The sequence below is a fragment of the Ascidiella aspersa genome, chromosome 7 (genome assembly GCF_963924565.1).
Source record: "Ascidiella aspersa chromosome 7, kaAscAspe10.2, whole genome shotgun sequence".
NCBI lineage: Eukaryota > Metazoa > Chordata > Ascidiacea > Phlebobranchia > Ascidiidae > Ascidiella > Ascidiella aspersa.
The window spans coordinates 8,004,910-8,028,418 of record NC_139453.1 but is presented as its reverse complement, the minus strand read 5'-3'; the positions used below and the strand labels follow the sequence as shown (position 1 = coordinate 8,028,418).

Genomic DNA, 23,509 nt, shown 5'->3' with positions numbered 1-23,509 from the left:
TTACTGAAAAGTTGTTACATAAAAAAATGTATGTGGTGTATCCAAATGCCATAACTGTTAAGCAAACTGTGGTTGTGAAATAAACGACGCAGACAAACGAACAAAGGTTTCGCAGACCGCCCAGACTAGACACAGTCTCCACGTGTTTTTCGCATGGCAAAAAACTTACCGTTTTAAGGAGAGCGCAAAACAAGAGTTAACATCGCCGACTGGAAATTAGCTGACCGTCTGTGAACTTGATAATTGGGACGACAGGCATTTAGAAAAGCATACTCGTCGTGCAAAACAACGCCCGTGCTCGGAAACGGCACGAGGCAATATCAGCTGTGTAGACTTTCTCCCTCTAAATTGGCAGAAAACCCGCGCAAGTGATTCGGCCTGAGTCACGTGGTTGCGTTGAGCTGTTGCTTTATGCGTACGGCGTTCGCTGCGTAAAAACGCTGAACAGTTTTCGAGCAAATTCGCATGTATTTCTGGGTCTTATTTCGGCCCTGGCGATTGGTTGTGTAAATGTTTGCCGTCAAAATGTGGTGCCAAGATTGCATTATCCTACAGTGGCGTTTGCTGGCGGAAAGTTTCACCCGTTTGGGCTAATAAGTGCCGCAAAGTTTGTGAACGTTTTCACCAATTTGATGATTTTGCGTGTAGCCAACACGAAACGCCATCTTGCCGGCATTTTTGCATACATTTATCACTAAAACTACAGATTTTATTAGAATAACGTTTAACTTTTTAATTAATTTGCCAGTTTTCTGTTTGGACATGCGAACAGCAAAAACATAAGTTTTAAAACAATGTCAAAACATAAAATTCAACGTGATTTGTGCGCCAACAGAGTGTTCCAATGTTTTTCTATAAGAAACATATTAAGCTGTTTTTAATATAATTATTATCATTGTCAAAATACTTGCTCAGAAGGTAAGTAAAATTGTTTTTGTAAGCCAGTTTAATTTGCTAAGTGAAAGATTTTCCTCATACAAAATGGTTTGTTTAGTCTGCAAATTCTTGATAATCCTGTATTTATACCAGTGAAACGTGTTTAGAGGAAACCTCTGAATTTGTAGGCTATATTTTAATACATTTGTTCAAATATCTGTTTTACTTAATTGAGCAACAGTTACTTTTGCAAACATATGATTTTTATCACATTTTGTTTTTGCAGTTTTGCAGTTTTGCAGTCTTGAAATTTTGACTTTGTAATTCCGTTTTTAAAGTCATTACTGTAAGCGCGTTTTTGATTAAAATCTATACGATATTACAGTTTGTAAGGGGTGATCTAAAACAAACATGTGTAATTTTGTGGCATAGCTTTTCCGCGTTACTAATATATGTTGTAAGGATGTTTCAAGTCAATTATATGCAGTCGTAGAGCCATATTGGCTACATTTCTACATCGTTTTGACATCGGGAAACTTGCTGGTAGATCTTTGCCGATATTCGCTGATTTCGCAAAAATAGGAATAATTGCAATAAATATTTAGTCTCGTTCAGAGCACAACTTTTAACCATTTCTTCACGCGTTGCGCCATTTTCGTGACTTATTATTTTATCCGATTCCCGAGTTTAAAAAAAAAATTCACTATAAACAAAATATATAAACCATTATCACAACTAAATATGTAACTTAAAAACGCAGAAATTGTAACGAATCGTTTAATTAGACGAAGTAAAGACAGATAGGAAAATGCGTCATAACGACCATCAATTTTTGCCTTGTGTACAATTTTCGGTTTCTTATTTGGCTCTTCTATAATTTTATTTTCGTATTTGGCTTGTGTCAGGACTCTCGATTACATTTGCGCTTATTGGTGGCACATATGTTTGTTCCGATTTTAATAATAATAATTAGTAAAACATGTTTTAGCTGTGTTGAGCTAATAAGGAATATATTTGGTTGAGGCCTTTCCAAAACCTTTAATTCGTATTTGAAAACAAATCAGGCTACATTAAAAACTAAATAAATAAAAACGCGTTTCGCGTTGGCGGCGAATCAATTTTCCTTTCGTTATACAATCCCAAATAGCATCGGTTTACTTTTTTGGATACACTGTTTTCAATAAGACCAAGATTGTGTTTCAATAAGACCAAAATTGTGACCTAAATTAATCTGGGTCACATATAACTATTAAGATTTAAGAATGATTTTTGTATCAAACCTTTTAATTATTATGCTTATTTTACAGGATTGTATTATTTTTTTATATATTCGTGTTAATGTGAGTCACTATATGGGTCAATGACGATTAGCGACTGCATTGCCAAACCCAAATTAGGTGGACACACAGCCACCTTTGCGAAAGACGCTTAACGTATATGTAAAGATTGTTTGTTTATGAATTTTGTGTGTCGCATTTTCGTTCTTGTACGTTGCGATAAAAGTTTACCATGGCGTCATTTTCTTTAATGACTCGTGATGAATATTTTCACCCAATAAAAACGCTCGGCTGTTTTTCTATTTTTAATGAAACAAAATATAAGTGTTGGAATACAGTCAATTTTCATTTATATCAATGTGTCTAGATTACAACACTGTGATTTATTTTCTGAACAACTTTTGTAATTTGTAGCAAACACGTACCCATTTCCATTTTATTATTTAATATATAAACTGTTCCTACCAGGCATAGTAATACAAATGAAAAAACAGCTCCTCTGGTAAATTCAATTCTTGACCAACCAGGGAATTACCGATTTTACAATTTTCTGTTTCCATATTAAGAAGGACTTGAGTTGCAGTTGGACTGCTTTAATTATGACTTGACCAGGGTTTGAATTTGTCAGCTAATAACTTAATTGGTCTGGGACTTGACTTGCTGTTTATTCAAAAATACTTAACTTAAAATTAAGATATTTTATGAATGGCTTCACTGGGACTGAAGTTATTTTACGAATGACTTGACTGAGACTTAGGGCATTTCAAAATGACTTGTTTACGATACTGACAATTATATTGCGGCTTATTGCCTAAATTTGAATTATTTACAATTATTTATTTTAATGTTCCACCTTAGTTTAATGCCGATGTGTTGAGATTTATTTTGTTGCTATGACTAAACTCCGTCCTGAAAATTGTCTTGCTATTCGTTTAAATCGAATTGAAATCGACTGTTTTGCAGAAATACCCAAATAAACAACTGACTGAAGTTACCAAAATATGACGTTTTTGTATTGCTTTATTTTCGAGAACCTATACCCTGTCTGAAAGTTAGTATTTTATTTTTATGCAGATAGGCTGCTGTTTGTGTATAGTGTTGATTTTTGAAAAGTGATAGGAACGTTTTTTTCCAATTTGACTAATACACAGGATGGCCAAGTTATGGCTAATTTTAGACATTTAGGCTAGTTTTAGAGAGGTCTTGCTGGCTCAAAAACAATGCTTTCTAGCCATTGCATTTTTGGCTGATTCTGAGTTAACTGATTAACTAAAATATCTTAAAATGGTTTATTCATACTTTCTAATAAATGCAAATTTTGATGGCAAACCGTACAAGTTCGTTGTAAAATACGCTACAAATATCTGCTCAGAACCATGCAGTTAACGTATGCAGTTTCGTCCAGTTTGTCAAGGTTTTAGTAGCATGTTTACCACAAAAGTGTCTAATGTTTGCTAGGGCATGGATAAAAGTGCTTTCAACTGTTTGCGGCCCTGCCAATACACGCGCTATGTTTGAATTATCATAAAGGCCTAATACAGTGCAGTCCGCAGGTATATGCTTTATCACAGGGAGTCGAACCGGAACCGAACCGGAACTTTATGAACCGGTTTTGGGTCAATTTTTTCTGAACCGTTTTATTTAAGATTTTAATGAGCCGAACCGGAACTGAACCGAATAATTTGAAAGTACCTGAACCTTAACCGAACCCGAACCTGTAAACAAAAGCGGTTCGCTCCAGCATGACGTCATAACTTCTATTTTACAGAGTCAAGTTACGTCATGTTCGAAATTTTATGAAAAAAATATGAATATTGAATAAAAAAATCGTTCATTTTTTAGTTTTTAGATATTTCAATATTGAGTTGCTGTTTTTTGAATTAAGTCATGGAACTTAGATTAAATGACTTACAATTCAAAGTTTATTCTCTACATTTATTGACCCACATTTTGAGATTTAACGTAAATTATATTGTATCTGAACCGGAACTTTATGAACCGGTTTTGAAATAACGATGTTCGAACCGGAGCTGAACCGGAACTTTTAAATTGCTTGAAACCGAAACCGGAACTTAACCGGATTCCAAAAAAATCCTTGAACCCGAACCGAACCTGAACCGGAAAAGTCAAACGGTTCGACTTCCTGCTTTATCACGGCCTGTCAGAAGTATTTTGTTTCATACGGCGGGCCAATGTTGCATGGACAGATGCAAGATTTAAGTTCAAATATTACACTGACGTCTCAAATTTCGTCTGGTAGCTAATTATGCAACTGGCGTTAAGCATGGCAAGCCCGGAAAAATCTGTCTAATTGATTGGCTGCGCTGAAATCATCTGAAAGGTTCAAATAAAGCGCAAAACGCTTACACCACGTTTATCATGTTTTAATAAGTGGATAGGCGTTACTCACGATAAAGGAGACATATTACAAAGCTGTGTAGAAAATATTATAGAAGGGCATTTTGTAGAGAATATACGTCCATACAGCCCTAGGGCGTGCCTTATAGAAAAGGTTAATATATTGCATACGGTCCTAATGCTAAAAACAATGACATGCCATAATGTAAAACATATATTCGGAAAATAGTCGCGCACATGGCAAAACAACTTTGCTTTTGCGTGGTTAAAGTTGGCAAAAACACAGTTTTGGGGCACTCATAGTGGCGAAATAAATAGGGAGTAAATACTGTCTGGCCGGGCGAATAAAATGCCGGGCTTGTAGTTTGACCACGCTAGTAGGCGCTATAGGGTTGTCCAAAATTATCCGATCTGAGCCGATTCGAGCTTCGATCGGTACTCGTTCGCAAATAGGCCTATATCTCGTTTGGTGGTATCGGCGCATATATAGCCTGTATGCAACAGGAATAATTGTTTAACGATCCAACTTAAAATACCTACAATATATTACTATAAAAATTAGAAGATAATTACCATTTAAAGAAAGATGCATACACATAGCCTACATGTTGCTTTCTAGCCTGTCTTGCATGAACATCCTTACCAGATCGACTGATTCGGTTAGTCTGTTGAAGACTTACGTTGTAGCCTATCCTTTCCTCACACAAATAAAATGCAGGCGTAAACCTGGAAAGTATTTCCATTTTGCACTTTTAAAAGGATTAATTTTATTTATTCTGCCATAGTGATTTCAATGGGTATCAGATTTGACGTTCGTTCTGTTTACCCCAAAATATCGGTTGTCGGCATAATAAATACCAAGCATCGGACACGGGAAATTGCTAATACACAATAGCGGATATTTTGTCGGCCCTTTAGAAACTACTACCAAATGTTTAATTATAAAGGTTAAAAACACCCTTTGTTCTTCTTAACGTGGCAAGACGTGGTTCGGCTCCTAAAACGCGAAAAAAAATTAGTCGATTCAGCAAATTTCTGAACTACTACATTTAAACGTTGAGAAAAAGAATTTCCGTTTGGTGATAGTGGAAACATAGATTAACGTTGGATATTTACCAAAGTTGGGCAGATCTTAACTATTTTCTTTGTTAATGGTTTTCCGCAGATATTATTTGCCAGTTGCTGTTAAAAACACGACAGTGCTTTGTAATAACAATGACGACAGCAAAATGACTTTTCTAGAACAGGGGAATTACCTTGAGGTTGATATTTTTTATGTTCCCCTTTTATGGCTTGAAGTGTTGCAATGGTTAGCGACAAGCCGACAAACCGAAAAGGGAAGTCTAAATGTATAGGTTTGTTGGTAAATGAACTTTGACAGTTCAAATCGCATTTATATTAGTGAAGGTACCAATTAGGCCTGGCATTTTGATGCGCAATAATCTAATATATATTTTGTAAATGCAGCAGTGTTGTAACTTGTAATGACTTAAGTGCACTTAAATCAATGTTTTCAAATGAATTGACTTAAGTCTTGGACAAAAGGTCTTTTGGCGCTGGTCTATAATCCTACCACACCGAAACACAATTTGGGTTAGGGTGCAGGTTAGCGTTTGGGTTAAGGTGGGTCAAGTATTATTATTAAACAAAGAATATAATAATACTTGACCCACCCACACCCGAACGCTAACCCGCACCCTAACTAAAATTTTGTGCGTTGATTTTAGAACTGTGGTAGGATTCTAGACCAGCGCCGGTCTTTTGGACAAAGACTCGACTTGACTTAAGTCTTTTGGACATTGAGTCGTGTTAAAATAAACTTCTTTTATTAGGGATTTTTTTATATAAAATTGGGCTATTTAGTTTAAATTTAAAACACAGAACATTTTGCGTGCGTTTTGTGTTATTTTTTAGGTACGTTACTGCTCCCAATTTTGATAGTTTAATGTTAATCTTTATGACAAGTACTTGACTTGAAATTGACTTGCTCTAATTTTGACTTGACTGAGTCTTGAAATGGACTTAAGTTCTTTTAAAAAATATTTGACTTGGACTTGATTTTTTACAAATTACTTGACTAACACTGTAAATCAGCCTTAAAAAATCATTTAGGATTTGCACAAAGTTGAAACAAAGCTATAGTGGGAATAAACTTCGCTTTGTTAATAGAATTTAAAACACTGCGCATTTTAACCTACAGTTTTCTCTTTATTTTAACATTATATCAGACCTGGCAACGATTTAAGGAATTTAACATCAAAAGACTTTTTTTAAATAATTATTTTCAATTTTGTTAGTTTATTCATTACTGAAGGCTAATCAGGTCATTAGAGATTAAGTTACTTCAAATTAACAATTATTCACAAAAAATAAATGTCATATATATCTACAATAAAATAACGTTTGAATGTGCCATAAACAACAGCATGACTTACATTTTAGTTTGCCAGTATTGTCTGCTACAAAACTATTTAACTGTATTTCATTTTTAATTTTGTGAACAAGACAGAACTCGGCCTAGTTTAAATTTAACTGCCATACTGGTGTATTTTTTTTATACTGGTGTCTTTCATCACACTATGGCCGACTATTATGCGACGCTGGAGATTCAAAAGAGCGCAACGGAGAGTGATATAAAAAAGGCCTATCGCAAACTGGCTCTAAAATGGCATCCGGACAAAAACCCTGACAACAAAGAAGCTGCCGAAAGTAAATTCAAAGAGATTTCAGAGGCCTATGAGGTATTGTCAGATCCGGAAAAGCGAAAGGTTTACGACAGATATGGAAAAGAGGGGCTGACTGGGGGTGGTGGGGGAGGGGGTGCAGGGATGCCCCACTTTAATTTTGAATTTCACTCCCCAGAAGACATCTTCCGCAATTTCTTCGGGGACAGCGATCCGTTTGCTAACATGTTTAATTTTGCGGGACAGTCTCGTTCAAATGCTCACGACCCATTTGGAATGGGTTTCGGTGGCCTTGGCGCTGGAGGTTTTACGTCGTTTAACAACTTTGGTGATTTTGGTGGCAGTTCAAGCAGTTTTACTTCGTTTAGTTCTGGAGGCGGTTTCGGTGGTGGAATGGGCGGCGGCGGCAGCTACAAGTCCGTCACAAAATCGGTGAAGATTGTCAACGGTGAAAAGGTGGAGACCAAAAAGGTGGTTGAAAACGGCAAAGAAACTGTTGAAGTTCGCAAGAACGGTAGACTGACATCCCTAATGGTGGATGGAAAGCCTGATGATGAGCGTTTCGCAATTGAACTGAGCAAAGAGAGCAATGGAGGCCATCACAACAGCGGACACAGCTCCCATAAATCTCACCGGTCACAGGCGCCAATGAATAACTATCATCCGTACAACGATTACGGCCTGAACAACCAACATTACGACGAAGATGAGGCTGTGCGTCGGGCAACCCAGGCAAGTTTGGAAGAACAAACTAAGAGAAGAAGAAGAGAGCATGGCAGCAGCAAGAAAAACAACAGCAAATACTATTAGTCACGCTTGTCAAGTACCCCTGTTGAAATACTGTGAATATTGTTTTCTACTCTTTTTTTTGTAAAATAGCAATCGTTTGTGAACGTCACATTGCTTTCCATGTACAACCTACAAAAAATCCTGAACGTATTGCTCGATGTAATGCAAACCATACATATATTTTTTATGTTTATTTCATCTCGCTTTGCTTGTTGTTTCTCAAGGTTCCATAGAAAGGCTGGTGTTGTGTAAACTTTTTGTTCCTGTATATAACAGTCGCGGAGACTTGCAAAGAAAGTTTTACTTTTATTTTTCCGTTCTTTTGACTTTCATAGGTATAAACCATATAGAAAGAAAAAGACAAACAAAAGATAATTTTCTTCACATTGAAGCTGTTTGTTGTTTTGTGTGTTTTTCAGTTAAAAGACAAAAATGAAAAGTTCATCTTAAAACTGTATGCCACCTGCTGTTATTTGTTCTAGCAGTTAAATATGTTAACATTTAAATAACCAATGAAAAATAAAGAAATACTGTATTTTACTTTTTTGTACAGATTTTTCTTGCAAACTGTAATTAGCATGCATTCCCAAAAAATAGGTCACTCTTATTAGTCTTATTATATGTTTAATGTTTATATATATTTATGTAATTTCCTGCGGGATGTACGCGACTGAATTGTTGACTGTCCTATTGTATTTCTTATGTTCAAGATTAAAAGACTAATACATATATATAATATATAATAAACAGTATATGAGTTGGAGTTGCATTTGCTATGCCAAGTGATTTATAACAGTGATTTTGCTGATGTCAAAATGAAAGATTTAAGGTGAGCAACAACACTATTTATTATTGCTTTGCAATTTTATTTAATGAACTATTAAACACTGCCATTAAGATTAGATGGTAAAATGTTTTTATTGTATTTTTTATAAATATATATATATGTTAAATTTTTAAAGAAATTATTTTCCTACAAAAACATTCGCTGAAATGTTTTTCTAGTTAAAATTTAGGATTGCCAGTGTTTGTGTAAACCATCTTCAAAAAGCAAAAACAAATTAAAACAAGTTCATAAATGAACATTAAAAAACATAATTAACTGTGCACCAGTTTGCCAGCAACAAGTTACATTTTAATATCTGTTCTTGTACATGATGATTTTAAAAAGTATTGCAGCTTTCATTTTATTTAAAACCATGTCTTTCAGTTGTTGTATGACTTAATCTCGTATCTTGAACTTTTATAAATTGCTGCATTCCTTTCTATAACTGTGGTTACTGGTTGCATTAAGCAGCTTAAGTGCTTTATGATGTCAAACTACCTGTATAAGCTGAACTAAACTTAAATCCACTCAACAGAAATTATATCACAAATCACAGTGTCTGCATTGTTGGTGACCAGTTTATCGTAGTAAATTGCTACGAGTTTGTTGCTAAAACTGTTTTTTTATAGATTCCATTTTTGCACATGGAATGTGGGTTCGTCCGATCCATTAAATGAACCAGATTTTCTCAAGCTGCTTGAAATACAACCTGAAAACAATGTTGATGCTTATGTCATTGGGTAACTATTTTAGTTATTTTACCAAATTAATATATAATGATTATAAGAAGCAGTATATGTGCTGTCAAAGTTTTTTGTTTGCCGAGTTTCTATTTCATGTCAATACTTGAGAAATAAAATTCAATCAATCTAGTTTTGATAGTACTAACATTATTGGAAATCTGTTTATTATTCCACCAATATAATTGGTTAATTTTCTACAGCCTTGTTAAGCTAAACTTAACAATTCATGTTGTTTAAAGACTGCAAGAAATTCAGACCAGCGCTAAAGAAACTGCCCTGAGTTTTATTTCCTATGATGAATGGGCCGAAAAGCTAATGAAAGTTTTATCTAAGCGTGGCTTTTATATGGTAAGAAGACTTTAATATATTCAAATTTGCTTTGTAGGTGAATAAAAATTATTTCATTATAGATATTTTGTAGTAATCCAATGTGCTTTACAAAAGGAAATATTTTGATTTTAGGTAGAAAGCATTCGCCTGCAAGGGATGTCTTTATCTGTGTTTTTCAAGCGAGTTCACCTTCCATTTGTCAGATTTGTGAGAACAAGTTATGAAAGAACAGGTTTTGGTGGAAATTGGGTAGGTTCATTAACCTTTTTTTCATTCAAATATAGTTTACTTCGAACATAGCAATATTCTACTGAATTGTCTAGAAGGAAAAAATGATCAATTATTTTTTAATGTATCTTACAAGTGTGTCTTTAAAAACGGCATGATCGAAACCTAGTCTATCGACTAAAAGTTAAAGAATAAAAAAATTGAATAAATATTTTCATAATTAAAACACTATTAAAAGACATAATTTTTGTAAGTTTGCTAATCCAAAATTTTAGTAAAAATACAAAACCCACTCAATAAAATGGATATAAAAATTTTATTGACTGTCCTGGCTTCTAACCTTTAGGCAAAATTGCTACTAGTATTTTGTCCTAAATAAAAATAGTTTTTAATAAAGTAGTTTGACAGACTTATTAACCTGTTGTATCAATTGTAAAATGGTTCTTCCTGGAAATATTTTTTTATTGAATGTATTGACAGTTCGCATTCAGGGCAATGATATATTGCGACTGGGTGGAAAATATATAAAGCAGTCAAACAAACAATTATTCTTTAATGTTATTGCCTAGATCAGGGATGGCAAACCACTGAACCGCCTGTCACAAAGTGGCCCAGCACAGATTTTTAATGACCCACTTGTCTCTCTAGAAATACCAAAATGTTATCAACCATTTTCAGGAAAGGATCAATGTTAAAAAAGCAATTCCTGGTTTGATAGCACTGTTTAAATCAGGGTTGTTCAATCTGTGGGTCGCGCAAAGCTGTTTAAGGGGTGACTAGTAGGCCTACATGAACTGCACTTTAACAAATTTGTTTAGGGTAAATTGAGAGCTCACAGACTCAAAATTCTGAAAACCCTGGGGAATCCATGCTGAAAAGCTTTCTGCTGAACTCTTATAATTTCATAAAAATGCTGCAACATTTGTTAACTATTTAGGTTCTTAATATTCATGGGAATACGAATTTGGAAATCGTCCCAAATCATTGAATTACCAATCCACTCATTAACACTTCAAACAACACAGCAGCAATGTCTTGCATATACTTAAATATTTGACCCACTTGTGCATTTTGTAAGAATTAGTGTCGTGTTTGTGACCCGCGCTACAAACGTCATGCAGCAACACTGTAAAAACACTTAAATCCAAGTCAAGTCTTTTTAAATAAATCACAAGTGATGATTAGAGCAGTCAAGTTCAAAATATTTGACTGTAACTTATTAAAATTTGTATCCCGGCCGATTATGAGCAAAAACTCAACTAAAAAATAACGCAAAACGCAACATATAGTCAAGCAAATTGTTTTATGTGCAGAGATAAATACCCCAATTTAAAAAAAACGCTTTAAAAAGTCATTTGTCCAAATAGACTTAAGGTCAGTAACGTCATTTTGCCTTAAAGACTTAAGTCAAGTCATTTTGCCCTAAAAACATTAGTCAAGTCAAGTCATTTGAAAACAGTGTGTGTACTTAAGTCAAGCCATTTACTCAGGTCATTACACCCCCGCAACAGTACATTCATAAACGTGTTTTGTGTTGTAGGGCAACAAGGGTGGTGTGGCAATCTCGATGTGGCTGTACGGCGAGAGGTTGTGCTTCCTCAACACCCATTTGCCTCCGCACCTCAAGAACAAGAAAGAAAGAGTGGAGGCTTTTTACCAGATTATCGACGATATCGATTTCGGCGAAACCGCAAACATTCTCAGCCACGAGTAAGCTACTTTTTAAACTTTGTCAAAAATTAGGATTTACATCTTCATGGATCTATATGATTTTTTTTATCGTTAAAACTTGTTTGAATTGTTTTTTAAAACATTACAGTTAAATAAACTAAATTTAAAAAAAGAAAATAGTTTTTGTGTTCAAGTTATAAAAGGTTATAAATACTTTTTACGACAGGAGTAACTGATTAAATTTTGCATTTTTGTTAAGTCTCTAATTTTCTTGGTTCCCTAACTTATATTTTGATTTATGTGCAAGCCTCTTTGAAACTATACAGTTAAATAAACTAAATCAGAAAACAAAATTATTCTATTTAAAACAATTATTCTAAACATTACAAAACTTTCAATACTAAATTGTGCATCATATTTTTGGCAAAACTTTTAAAAAGAATATTTTTCCAAGCTTACATCTAACATATCTTTGCCAAACTTTCAGTGCCACATTTTGGATCGGAGACACCAACTTTCGGATCGATACCATCACAAGGGAAGACACAATTCAGCTGGTTGAAAAGAAAAACTTCTTAAAGTTAATTGAAAATGATCAGGTATTATGAATATTCTTTGATTTTATTTGAACAAAGTGTGCATTAAGGTTAGAATATTTATGCGAATTGGTGAAAATTGAAGGATAAGGTTTTAGTCTACTTTTTTAACATTTATTTAACAGATTTATAGTAAGTATATGGCAAGCACAAATACCCACCAAATGCATAAAACTTCTTTAGGTTGATCGAAAATGATCAAGTATTTTAAATCTTCTTTAATTTTAATTGAACAAAGCAATATATGGTTAGAATATTTATGAAAATTGAAGGATAAGGTTTTAGTCTACTTTTTAATATTTATTGAGCAGAATGATAGTCAGTATACGGCAAGCGCAAATACCCACCAATTGCATATATTATGCTTCAGCTTACCTTAAGCTGTTTTCAAAACAACAAACTTATTATTCACTTTAAATTCCTTTCTGATATTATTTTTTTAACAACGAGGATTAATTTACCGGTATCTTTTCTCTTGTCAAATTATAATACATTATGACCGTGTTTACACAGGCTGCTAAATAAATGAGTTGTGAGTTTCACTATTTGCGTATCTTTTCTTGTTAGTTGATAAAGCACCAGCCTGAAGATGACATGATGAGACAATTCAAGGAAGGGCCTATTACGTTTCCACCGACGTACAAGGTAATGAGATACAACAGTAGGCTGTAATGACAGAGTGGCACCTTTGGTAAACAGCCTTCAAATTTTCCCAGCAAGGGAATTATTTTTTACAGAATCATTTGACATGTGTTAACCATTGCCACCTGATCACTTTTAATTCAGTATCATTTTCAAGTGCTTTCATGGTATTATTAGTCAGGTGAAAATTTAACTATATTTTGGTAATTTTTTAAAATGAAACATTTATTTAGGGACCCCATCAGCCTGCAAAATGTCAAGATTACAAAAAAACTAGCCTATAAAATTGCATTTTTTTATTGCTGTAACACTACACTACACTAACACTAAACGAATGAAGTGTACTAAAATGTTTATTTTACCAGGATATTTAGTGCCCTCAATAAATAAAGCTGTTACTTTAAAATGCCAAACAAACAGAGTATTTTTATTACCATCATGTAGCGCTTTGTTTTTATATATTCCAGGATATATTCTGTTAATATATATTTAAATGTTTTTTTGTAATCTTGACCAAGATTGACTCATCTTAAAATCTAGAGATCTTGTAATCTGTAAACTAAGTATGGACATTTAAACAGCAAGACAATGTCTGTAAATGTTTTTTCATCACTTCATGTAATGTTTAAGATACTTTCTCCTGACTACGATATATCTCAGTCAATACACCATACCATAACTATTTTTGTTATTTGTTTTCTCAAAGTGACCACACCTGTACCAAACACTGCGCTTGTAAATACTGTATTACAAATACACTAGCATGGTTTTACTGGCATTTGTTTAAATGCTTTCCAGAAAGTTAAATGTTTGACTGAGTACTAAGAGAACCTAAAATTAAATAAATATGACAAACTTGAAATCTAAGCAAAAAAGATTATTATTGCAAACCGCTAACCCGCAGGTCACAAAGTGTGTTAGAAAAGAGCAAAATGTGATAAAAAATATTAGAAACCAGGCACTGCAGTTTAAGCCATGTAAAAATACAATTCTTACAGCATGGAGCTTCCTGCCAAATTTGTTTTGGAATAAAAACATTCAGTACAAAACCGTTTTATTTTTGATTGAATTATTTCCTTTAATAATCTAATTACTTCTTAAATATACACTAATATTTTAATTATACCTTTTGACACCATGAAAAGATTTGTTGTAGTTTATTTGGTTGTAATATTGAAGCAAACCCCAATTTTTATAACTAAAATTTATACAATCAAATGCACAGAATTGTCTTAATAAATTGTGGATAATCTTAACAAACTTTAAGATAAACTTTTTCAGAATATCTTGTTTGTGATCAACAGAGTAAAAAGGTTTACCACCCCTGGCATGTATTAATAATGGAATTTAAGCATTGGAATTTCTTGAACTCTTAAATTATTTTATTGTCTTTTACCAAACAACCAGTAACTCTTGTATCTGCCTTGGTAAATAGCATCCCGGCTTACCAAGTTTAAACTCATTTTTTTAGTCAATGTGTTTGTTTTAATTTAATTCTAGTTTGATCCGGGCACAGATGTGTACGACACCAGCGAGAAACAACGAAAACCCGCTTGGACTGACAGGATATTGCTCAGAATTAATCCTGATGCACTGCACATGCTAGAGCGATTAAGTGGTGCGCTGCCAATTGTTTACACTAATTTGATAATTTTAAAAGTATTTCTAAAAAAATTAAACGACTGAAATGAAGCACACATGAATAAAAAAGACATCTGGTTGAGCAGATTATAATTACCTTAAGGCCACTTTATACTTCATAAGTTACTGATTAAATGTATTTTCTGCTGTTTACTTTAAAAAACTATTTATAAACTGATGTCTATTTTTTATTTATTTTATTTTTTATTTTTACAATAATTAATTAAACATACCTTTTTCTATTTTTATTATTGTATATACCCTATCTCAGGGGTTCTTAAGTTTTTTTTACCGCGGACCCCTTAAATTTTCTTTGATCTCGCGTGGACCACTGTAGGCAAAAAAAAAATAAATTTAACAAATGACGTCATAAATTGACGTCATAATATAAATAGACTTTATAAATTTGCTGATTTTGGTCCAAAAATGTGAAATTGAAATGAAGTATAAAAACATTCAGTACAAAACCTTTTTATTTTTGATTGAATTATTTCCTTTAATAATCTAATTACTTCTTAAATATACATTAATATTTTAATTATACCTTCATGGACCCCCTAAAACTAGTTTACGGACCCCCAAGGGGTCCATGGACCCCAGTTTAAGAACCCCTGCCCTGTCTAATATGTAGTATTATGTGCCAGCCTCTTTGATTATGCCACAGTTTCGGATGGGAACAAGTGTGCCTCCTACATCAAACAGGTGAAGGATTCCTACAAGAGTCATCCTTACCTCACTATAAGTGACCATAAACCGGTGTCGGCTCAATACACTATTCAGGTAATTTTGATCCTCAATAAAAAAATCTCTAAAGTAAAATTGTTAATATGATTCTGTTACTGAAACATAGATACACATAATGTGTATTCTGGATATTCTGTGATCAAGCCCTCAGTAGCCATACTGGCCAACGATAACGGCACCTATATATAGTACACAACTTGCCTTCTGAATAAAATCTGTCAGCCTGATCAGGACTGTAGTGCAAGCAAGGCAAGGCTAGAAAACAACCAGCCTGCGGTGAGGTTCGAACTCACGACCTCTGGTCGTACCCGCTATTACGATGTATTTAGGGAGTATTCTGTGTGTGATCTGATGAACTCATTGACAGGACTTATAAATAATTTTAAGGCGTTGTTATCTGACTACAGCAACTTATGTTGTTTTGTTTACTAAATCTTGTACCCATAACATTATATTGAGAGGATAACGAACACTGCTTATAGTCTCATTATCCAGCTCCACTTAATCAGTTTTCAACCTATTTATTTTACTTAAGTCCTAGTCAATTACTTTTTTTTAAATAACTTAATTCAAAGCCAAGTCATTTTTAATCAGTCAAGTCCAAAGTCGCAATTAGAGCAAGTCAACTCGAGGCATTGGCATGAGAAATAAATGCCAAACTAATAAAAGTATTACTTCTTTCCATTCCAAGCAAAATTTGGCTTCTAAGTAGCACAAAAAACGAAACAATTGGCAACCAATTTTTTTACAGCTAAAAGTTGTGGTAAATAATCAATTTTTAAATGAAGAATGCTTTTAAATGAAACACTTAGGAATAATGTAAAAGTCTTTGCATAAATGAATCAAGTCCAAGTCAAGCAACTTTGGCCATGGGACTTGTCAAGCAACTTTGGCCATGGGTTCATGTCAGGTCAGGTCATTTAAATTCAATGAATTAAGTGTATTGAATAGTTATCCAATGTTAAGTGAGGTCAACCCATTACAACACTACTAGGAAGCCAATTGGCAAAGCTAATTGTCTTTTTTTTCCTGGAAGACTCGCAAAGACCAATCTGCTCTTATTGAACTTGACATCGAAGGTGTTTGGAAAAGTGACTCTCCCGGGATACTGAGCATCACGTACAACCCTGGAATGCTGAAAGACGCGGAAGACTACCTCGCTTTATACCAGGTTGGCGTTTTAGGACATTTCTCAGGGTTGCCATGAATTTTTTTAATCTTCAAAAGTCTTTGAATGTCTTTCAATTGACTTGCGCATTCAAAAGTCTTTAAAAAACTATATGTTTTTTTAAGTCTTTGAATTTAATTTAAGTCTAGCTTAAGTTATGTGTTTAAATTCCTGTTAAAAAAAACTTTAAACAAATGGTCGTGATTAAACAAATGGTCGTGTTGACCATTATACTGTATAGTTTTCGAAATATTTTCAAAAACGTCGGACGACTTACTTTTTGATTAATGAAAAACTACAAATTTTCTTTAAAAAGCCTTTGATTTTTTGTACAAAATTATGTTGCAGCCCCGGATATTTGTAAAGTGTCATATTGTAGTTAAAACAGCAAGTGGAATCGCTTCTAAAGTTTTTATTTGAAAACCAGGTAGAAAAACGACAGTAGAAAGCCACTAAGTGGTACGCGACCAGAAAAGGCTGTGAACCAATGATCTAAACCAGGGGTTCTTAAACTGATTTGACCGCAGAACCCTAACATATATTTGTGCCTCGCGTAGACCAGTTTAGAAATGACGTCATAAATTGATGTCACAATACAAACAGACTTCCAAAATCTGCTGTTCCGGTTCAAAAAATGGGAAAGCGCAATGCAGTCTAACTAGACATTCATTGCACAAACGTTTTATTTTTAATTCAACACTTTTTTTTCGGAAAAAAATGATTACTTTTCAAATATACATTAATATTTTTTCGCCTCTTGGACCCCCTAAAACTAGTTCCGTACCCCCAAGAGGCCCATGGAACCCAGTTTAAGAGCCCCTGATCTAAACACATTAAGCCGTTTTTAAACTCTCAAGTCCACCATACAACATGCACCCGTGCCATGCCACCCCGGGTTAAAAAATAAAAAAGGTGAGAGCCGAAAATAATAACTATTTTTTTATAATCCCAGGAGAACTTCACCGACTTCCGAGCCTACCTGAAGTGGGTTTACGTTCCCGAAAGCAGCGATTCGGAACGCGTGGTCGCCAAGAAAAGGCACCGCGTCGAATTTCCCGGCTTCGACACCAAGGATTCGCCGGTTGTCAAATATAGGCTTGGCTTTTACAGCAATAAGATGCTCTGTCTGCTTGCGGTCAGCGAGCCGTTTGAGATTAAAGCGTAAAAGAAAAGGTTTGCTTCTGTGTGTGTGTATGTGATAGGTATAAAAGCCCGTTATCGATTAAATTCCCAATTGCTGTGGATCCTTATTCGCCCAGGATTCCTCCACGATTTGTTTGATATCCAAAGGGAAATGCAAATCTTTCAGCCATTGGGGCATAATGGTTAAAGGTTGTAGTACGACGTAGTAAGAATATGAAAGCCCATACACAAGTATAGGTAACATTTTCAACGTTTCGAATAACCATTTTGTATTTTTTTTAACATCTTGTTCAATGTGGGATTTGATTTCCTCACTGCGTTTTAGCCATTACAGCACGAAATTACGCCATAAAACAGTTTTTCTCTGTTTATGTTTTATAATTTGCAAATGAATCTGGTGTAACCACTGACCAGTCGAACTTTTGCGCGAATTTATTCTGAGAATATGTAAACCAAGCTGTCTGCACCGGCTTTCAAACAATAGGAGTAAGTTGGTTTCAAAATCATATACTTAAGGTCTTTTGGTAAGACATAGATTTTTGCGAATATTGCTAAACTGTTGATACCACTCTCAATGTACGATTCGAGTACGGAAAATCAAAATGTATTTTTTCTAAAAATTCTTATAGGGGTGCCGCATATATTTATTTTTTCTGCGGGTGGTGCCGTAAGGAACAAGGTTAGGAACCACTGATGACTGATCTATGCTATAGGTTTACTGTACTTTTGTGTGGGCTTTAAAATCGAATCCAGTTAAAGGTTTCCCGTCTTAACATACTCTCGCTTACCCTGAAGCAGTTTAATCACTTTTTGTGTTTTCTAAATGTGGTTTAAGATGTCCAGTTAGAGATATGCCTTAACTGATTTTTTTTGTTGAAAAAAAAACTTCGCAGATCTGTTGCTTGAAGCTATCCTTTCTTTGAAGGCCTGTAACCGAAGATCTTAATGAACTGAAGATGTTTATATTTTTGTACGCCATTATCGGCATTGTATGCAGGGTTGATATTTCATTTTACTTCAGATGCCGAAACTTTGATGTTGCATTCTCGTTTTTCAGATGTTTTTTTTCTAAGATTTTTATCTGTCGATTTGAGGTTCTTTTTTCGCAGATTAACTTTTGTCAGAACTGTTTAGACTTTGGAGCTATTTTTATTATTTCTAAACCGGTGCTGTTTTGGACGTGAATAACAAATTTGCACCTGATAATCCTAGCAAATCCTCTAATCCTTCCTAAAATGGCATTTTTATCCACTGCCTGTTATGTATTGTATGGTAAAATTTACATTCCGTTTGGTAGTTTCTTGGGTTAATTACAGTAGAGTGCAGCGTATAACTTTTATTGTGATTCCCGGCTATAATCGGGATAAGGAATGCAGCTGTATTAAATCGCACACACTGGTTTGTATACTGTCCATTACTATCGTTCGTTATTAACAATCCAATTTATATTAGGCATTGTAATCAATTAATTAATTTAATGTTTTTTGCGGCGCCATATCAGTATTTGTTGTAAATAGGGTCATTCCTGTATCTTTGTGCTTCAAAATGTAAAGTCTGTGTGTATGTAATATAGTTAATGCGTCAATTATGCAATTGTATTTGTACCAGTCCAATAAAAACGCATTTGATTAAATACAGGCATAGACCGCATTTGCAATTTTACAGCTTACAAGAGTACAAGGCCAAGTAGTTGGGCATTATATGCATATTTTCAAACCTAGATATTTATTTATTGTTCATTTTACGGTGTTTTTCAGAAAATATAATTATTTAGTATTTAAAGGAAGTATTAAAGTGACCGCAACCAACTATAATTAACCCAGTTCCCCTTGGGTTAAACTACAAGTTACAACGACGCCTCATAAACCTTAGAAAGCAATTTAGGAAGATGTCTTCTCTTGATTTTTATCTCACCAGAGTATTACAAAATCAAGCAAACAACATAAATCCTGTTGATGTGTATTTATTCCATAGAATAAAAGCGGCAACCTATTTGACAAAAACAAGCAGCAGGTTGTTAATTCTTTATGAATTTGCATTTTTTCGGAGCTCATTTGAAGTTGAATGCTTACGAGGTCGGTCGTCTATTTAAGTTGGTTCTACTGCCCATCACTCATGAAGGTGTAAAAAGTGATTCCGATTTAATATTACATGTAACCTCCAACCACAATGAATGTACTTTACGAACTTCTCGTCTGTTGAGAACTTATAAATGACAATCCAGGAGAGAGCAGCCTACTTTTTTTTCGCAGATTTAGATTTTTGTTGAGGCGTAGGATTGGATTTTGGATCAGTCCAAGGAACAAACTGAACTTTGCATGTGACCGGTTTTAACTTGTTCACCTGAGATTTTAAACAATCACTAGTTAAAAGCTATTTAGTCACGTTTGCAAGGTCCACAGAAAAATCGACAACTTGAGAACTTACAGATATTTCAACTTGGTATGTGCGCGAAGACCCGACGTCTTTTTCCGTAATTTCCTCTCCAGGCAAAGTGATGGCTTGTGGTGGAATGTGGATTTCGGCATCCTTGGCAAAAACAAAAAAGTAAAATAAGTTTGTCTGGGCAACAACAGCCTGTTTGTTTAATACATAGCTGGGGAGCCACAATTGGCTCCGGCTCCAGACATATTTGGAATATTTAGGTATCCGATTTTGGTCAACCCTTACAACTTTTTGTGTAAAATTAGAGTGAAATACATCGAATTATAACTTTTTATGTTGTGTAACTACAGAAAATCTTATAGGGGTGCCGCTAGTCATAAAATTCGGAGAAACAGTGACTTAACCAATGGCTCCAGCTTCGGAGCCACCAAAACACATCCAAGGCTACGGTTATAGCTCTAAAACCACCAAACAAATATTAAATAGCTCCAGCTTCAGCTCCGTAGAAAAATTTCAAAATCTTCAGCTCTCACAATTTAAAAATGACCCCAGTTCCAGAAAAATAATAAAAATGGCTCCGGCTCAAGAAAAAATGCCTGGCTTTAGCCCTGGTTTATGGGAAATGGGTTAATAAAGTACAAAATGAACAGGTTTTCAAGAGGTTCTACACTTTTAAATCCGTAATGTATCACCATAAAAAATAAATATTTTTAATTGGTGTAAATGTGTGTTATTTTTTTAAACCAATGATGCAACTTAAAAAAAAAATATCTATTCCCAGTTATAACATCCGCATATTGTTATAGGCCAAAAAGTAATATTTAACATTAATACTGGACTAAACATTTGAAACATGCTGCTATATAAGGCTAGAGTTTTGATAACAGTTTTTCTTCCTGGTAGTACTTAAAAACAAAATCTAACATATATATAATTACCCTTAAGAAGCAACGAGAGAGGATTTCAGGCGTTAATTTCCATTCAATATGGTTCCGCATTCGAAGTTTGTAAACCTTTCTGCCAGTTAAATGTTGCTCCATTTTTCTTCCCGACACAGTTTGACTTGTGGCCAGTGCCTAAAAACAAATCTACATTAATCCCAATGCTCTGTGGATCACAGTTAAGAGGCATCTGATAGTGTTCTTTACATAACTTTTTTTTTAATTTAAAATTGGTTGTAATGTATTATGTGTGCTATTGTATTTTTTGTCTTCTGCTTTTTACAACTGTAAAATTGGGTTTAGAAGTAATGTATTTTTTTCTCACAAACTTTTTGTCAAGCTACTGAATGCCCATCTTTCAAGGCTTGCCAAAAAACTATATTTTTTATGCTATTTCTTAGTTATTATAAGTTTGTTTTAATTTCAAAAAGCGTTTAAAGTTATCAATGGTCAACCTTCAATGTTGCAGTTAGAAAAAAGCACAGGAAATAACAAATATGTTTTCCTGTGCCCGTGGAATTATGAAATATTAAACATAACACACAAAATTCACTTGAACTTAACAATAAAATGCAAGAAAAAATGTCTGGTGAAACATACCACTTTGGCTGCAAGTTCTCGAATATTTTCTGGTGAAGCATATACAGCCTGATTGCTGTGCAGCAGAAAGCGCGACACCCGTTTGGGCAATTCTACCACCTCTCCTTCTATTCCCACATCTGAACAAAATAACCAAATGTAGTTTAAGAATTAGGTATTTAGCAGTGCATATAATTTATATAAGCAATGGTTGTCAACCTTCTATCACTGAATACCATTTGATTTTCAAAGCAACAATTTTCCCAATGTTTGCTTATAATTTAATATTGTAGAAATGAATTGAAGAAAAACTCACTCATTACCATAGTTTTTTGACTTACATAACAGGTTGATTACCGATTGTATAGGTTAATTAATATGTTCAGCAATAATATTACAAAGGCGATTATTTTCCTGGGCTCTTTATAAGACTTACAAGCCACTAATACATCAACCGTTGGTATGTGTAGCATTGGTTGAGGAGATGAGGACCACTGATATGACGGGCGAAATCTTTATTTTAAATGTCTTACTTTTTATGTTCTTTGTCAAAATCACTTTAAGCAGCTTGGGTCCAGTTTCAATCTTTACCACTTTGTAAATTTCATGCTCCCACGTAATTTCTGGTCTTCCACGATTAAATTCCGTTGGTTCATAATATCGTGCTACTTTGATGGTGTGTGCCTGGAATTTTAAGAATTTAGATTTGCATTAACAAATCATTGTATGAATAAATATTAGAAAATATTTTGAAATAGCATTTTAAATAAGATATGTTAGGAAAGTGAATGTACTGTTACAGATATAACAAAAATTAATGAGTAGACACTAATTTACAATAAAACTAGCCTATTAATTTATTTTTGAAATTGCAACACACATTTACCATAAGTTAAATGGGCAGCATAATAGGTTGATTTAAAATAATAAAATAAAACAAATATTTTATAGAAGAACAGATTTAAGGTAAACATTACAGTTAAATATATTTAAATAGGTATCTAGGAAGTTTTATCAGGTTTCTTTACCAATGCACAGCAGGTAACTTGGTGATTTGATGGAGAAAGTAAAACCTTCTTTGATAGCGAACAAATTAATCTTCTACAAGCCATATAGTGCAGTTTAACAATTCATTGATGATTTAACCGCTCTATTAAAAAAACATATACAATATGACCGTTCATTCATAACACCTTTAAATGTACCATGTTTATTTTCATCCTAAAGACTACAGAAAGGCCAATACATTTACATATCCGCCGATATCTCACTATGAACGATGTATCACTAAATTTGCAACAGGACTCAAAACCAAAATGTGCACTTGCGATATGTGCATCGTGCACATTCAAAAGTGCACCTAACAGTTTACATTCGAAGGTGCACTACGGCAAAATATCCACCTTAGAGCAAAGTAGTATATTTTGGAGAAGGCTGTTTGCCCGGCAACCAAAGGCTAGAAGCTAATTGCATTCTTTGCGTGAGAGGCGCGCACCACCGCGCCTAAGTAAGTGAGTGTGCTTATGCGATGCGTCGCGCCATTATGCGCGCTCAAAAACGAGAAATGGAGCAATAGCGAAAGGCAAAAAACTAACAATATTTAAACTTGCGACCTTAGACTGTTTTGACTTTGCATTTCTTTAAAACGACTTTACTTGGACAAAATGGTTTTGAAAATGCTTGATCCGGGCGCTACTCATTTTGACACATTCAATAACCTAAAAACTGTTTATTTTGGAAAAAAATTACCGAAAACATACAGTACAACAAAAACTTGGACCATTTTGCTACTATTGTGATAGTCAGTAACGTTTAAATTTATCAAAATCCATATTTTTTTCTACTATGATTCTTTTATTGGTTTGTATCAAAACAAAATGCAACTATT

General features: G+C 34.1%; 4 protein-coding genes across 4 annotated transcripts in view; 2 read left to right on the top strand and 2 right to left on the bottom strand.

Moving 5' to 3' along the window:
- The window catches only part of LOC146137549 (uncharacterized), a 30,249-nt gene extending 29,954 nt beyond the window's left edge, over positions 1 to 295 (bottom strand). The window contains exon 1 of the mRNA XM_083394378.1: positions 170 to 295. The gene's annotated coding sequence lies outside the window, so the exon portion shown is untranslated. The remainder of the gene's footprint in view (positions 1 to 169) is intronic.
- A 6,728-nt stretch (positions 296 to 7,023) lies between these two features.
- On the top strand, positions 7,024 to 8,015 carry LOC146137548 (dnaJ homolog subfamily B member 6-like). Its single transcript, XM_083393532.1, has one exon. It carries the CDS (start codon positions 7,091 to 7,093, stop codon positions 8,003 to 8,005), a length of 915 nt encoding a protein of 304 aa, XP_083249658.1. The 5' UTR covers positions 7,024 to 7,090; the 3' UTR covers positions 8,006 to 8,015.
- A 675-nt stretch (positions 8,016 to 8,690) lies between these two features.
- Positions 8,691 to 18,789, top strand: LOC146137547 (inositol polyphosphate 5-phosphatase K-like). The gene is made up of 12 exons (XM_083393531.1): positions 8,691 to 8,813; positions 9,440 to 9,550; positions 9,793 to 9,901; positions 10,016 to 10,132; positions 11,652 to 11,821; positions 12,270 to 12,381; positions 12,946 to 13,023; positions 14,521 to 14,638; positions 15,326 to 15,441; positions 16,442 to 16,576; positions 17,526 to 17,746; positions 18,610 to 18,789. Exons 1-11 carry the CDS (start codon positions 8,800 to 8,802, stop codon positions 17,736 to 17,738), a joined length of 1,293 nt encoding a protein of 430 aa, XP_083249657.1. The 5' UTR covers positions 8,691 to 8,799; the 3' UTR covers positions 17,739 to 17,746; positions 18,610 to 18,789.
- A 949-nt stretch (positions 18,790 to 19,738) lies between these two features.
- Positions 19,739 to 22,773, bottom strand: LOC146137546 (large ribosomal subunit protein bL9m-like). The gene is made up of 6 exons (XM_083394228.1): positions 22,650 to 22,773; positions 22,155 to 22,305; positions 21,643 to 21,761; positions 21,040 to 21,177; positions 20,144 to 20,245; positions 19,739 to 20,059 (listed from the first exon to the last, which is right to left on the bottom strand). The coding sequence occupies exons 1-6, from the start codon at positions 22,731 to 22,733 to the stop codon at positions 19,952 to 19,954; spliced, it is 702 nt and encodes a 233-aa protein (XP_083250354.1). The 5' UTR covers positions 22,734 to 22,773; the 3' UTR covers positions 19,739 to 19,951.
- Between the last annotated feature and the right edge of the window lie 736 nt (positions 22,774 to 23,509).

Excerpts from the sequence above, each read along its gene's own strand:
- LOC146137546 (XM_083394228.1), bottom strand. The coding sequence starts at position 22,733 with ATGGCTTGTAGAAGATTAATTTGTTCGCTATCAAAGAAGGTTTTACTT. Across the intron at positions 21,762-22,154 it reads TTTGACAAAGAACATAAAAA|ATGTGGGAATAGAAGGAGAG; the intron begins GTAAGACATTTA and ends TATTTTGTTCAG. Across the intron at positions 20,060-20,143 it reads CATACCAAGTTGAAATATCT|GTGAACAAGTTAAAACCGGT; the intron begins GTAAGTTCTCAA and ends TTAAAATCTCAG.
- LOC146137548 (XM_083393532.1), top strand. The coding sequence starts at position 7,091 with ATGGCCGACTATTATGCGACGCTGGAGATTCAAAAGAGCGCAACGGAG.
- LOC146137547 (XM_083393531.1), top strand. Across the intron at positions 10,133-11,651 it reads CAGGTTTTGGTGGAAATTGG|GGCAACAAGGGTGGTGTGGC; the intron begins GTAGGTTCATTA and ends TTTGTGTTGTAG. Across the intron at positions 13,024-14,520 it reads CGTTTCCACCGACGTACAAG|TTTGATCCGGGCACAGATGT; the intron begins GTAATGAGATAC and ends ATTTAATTCTAG.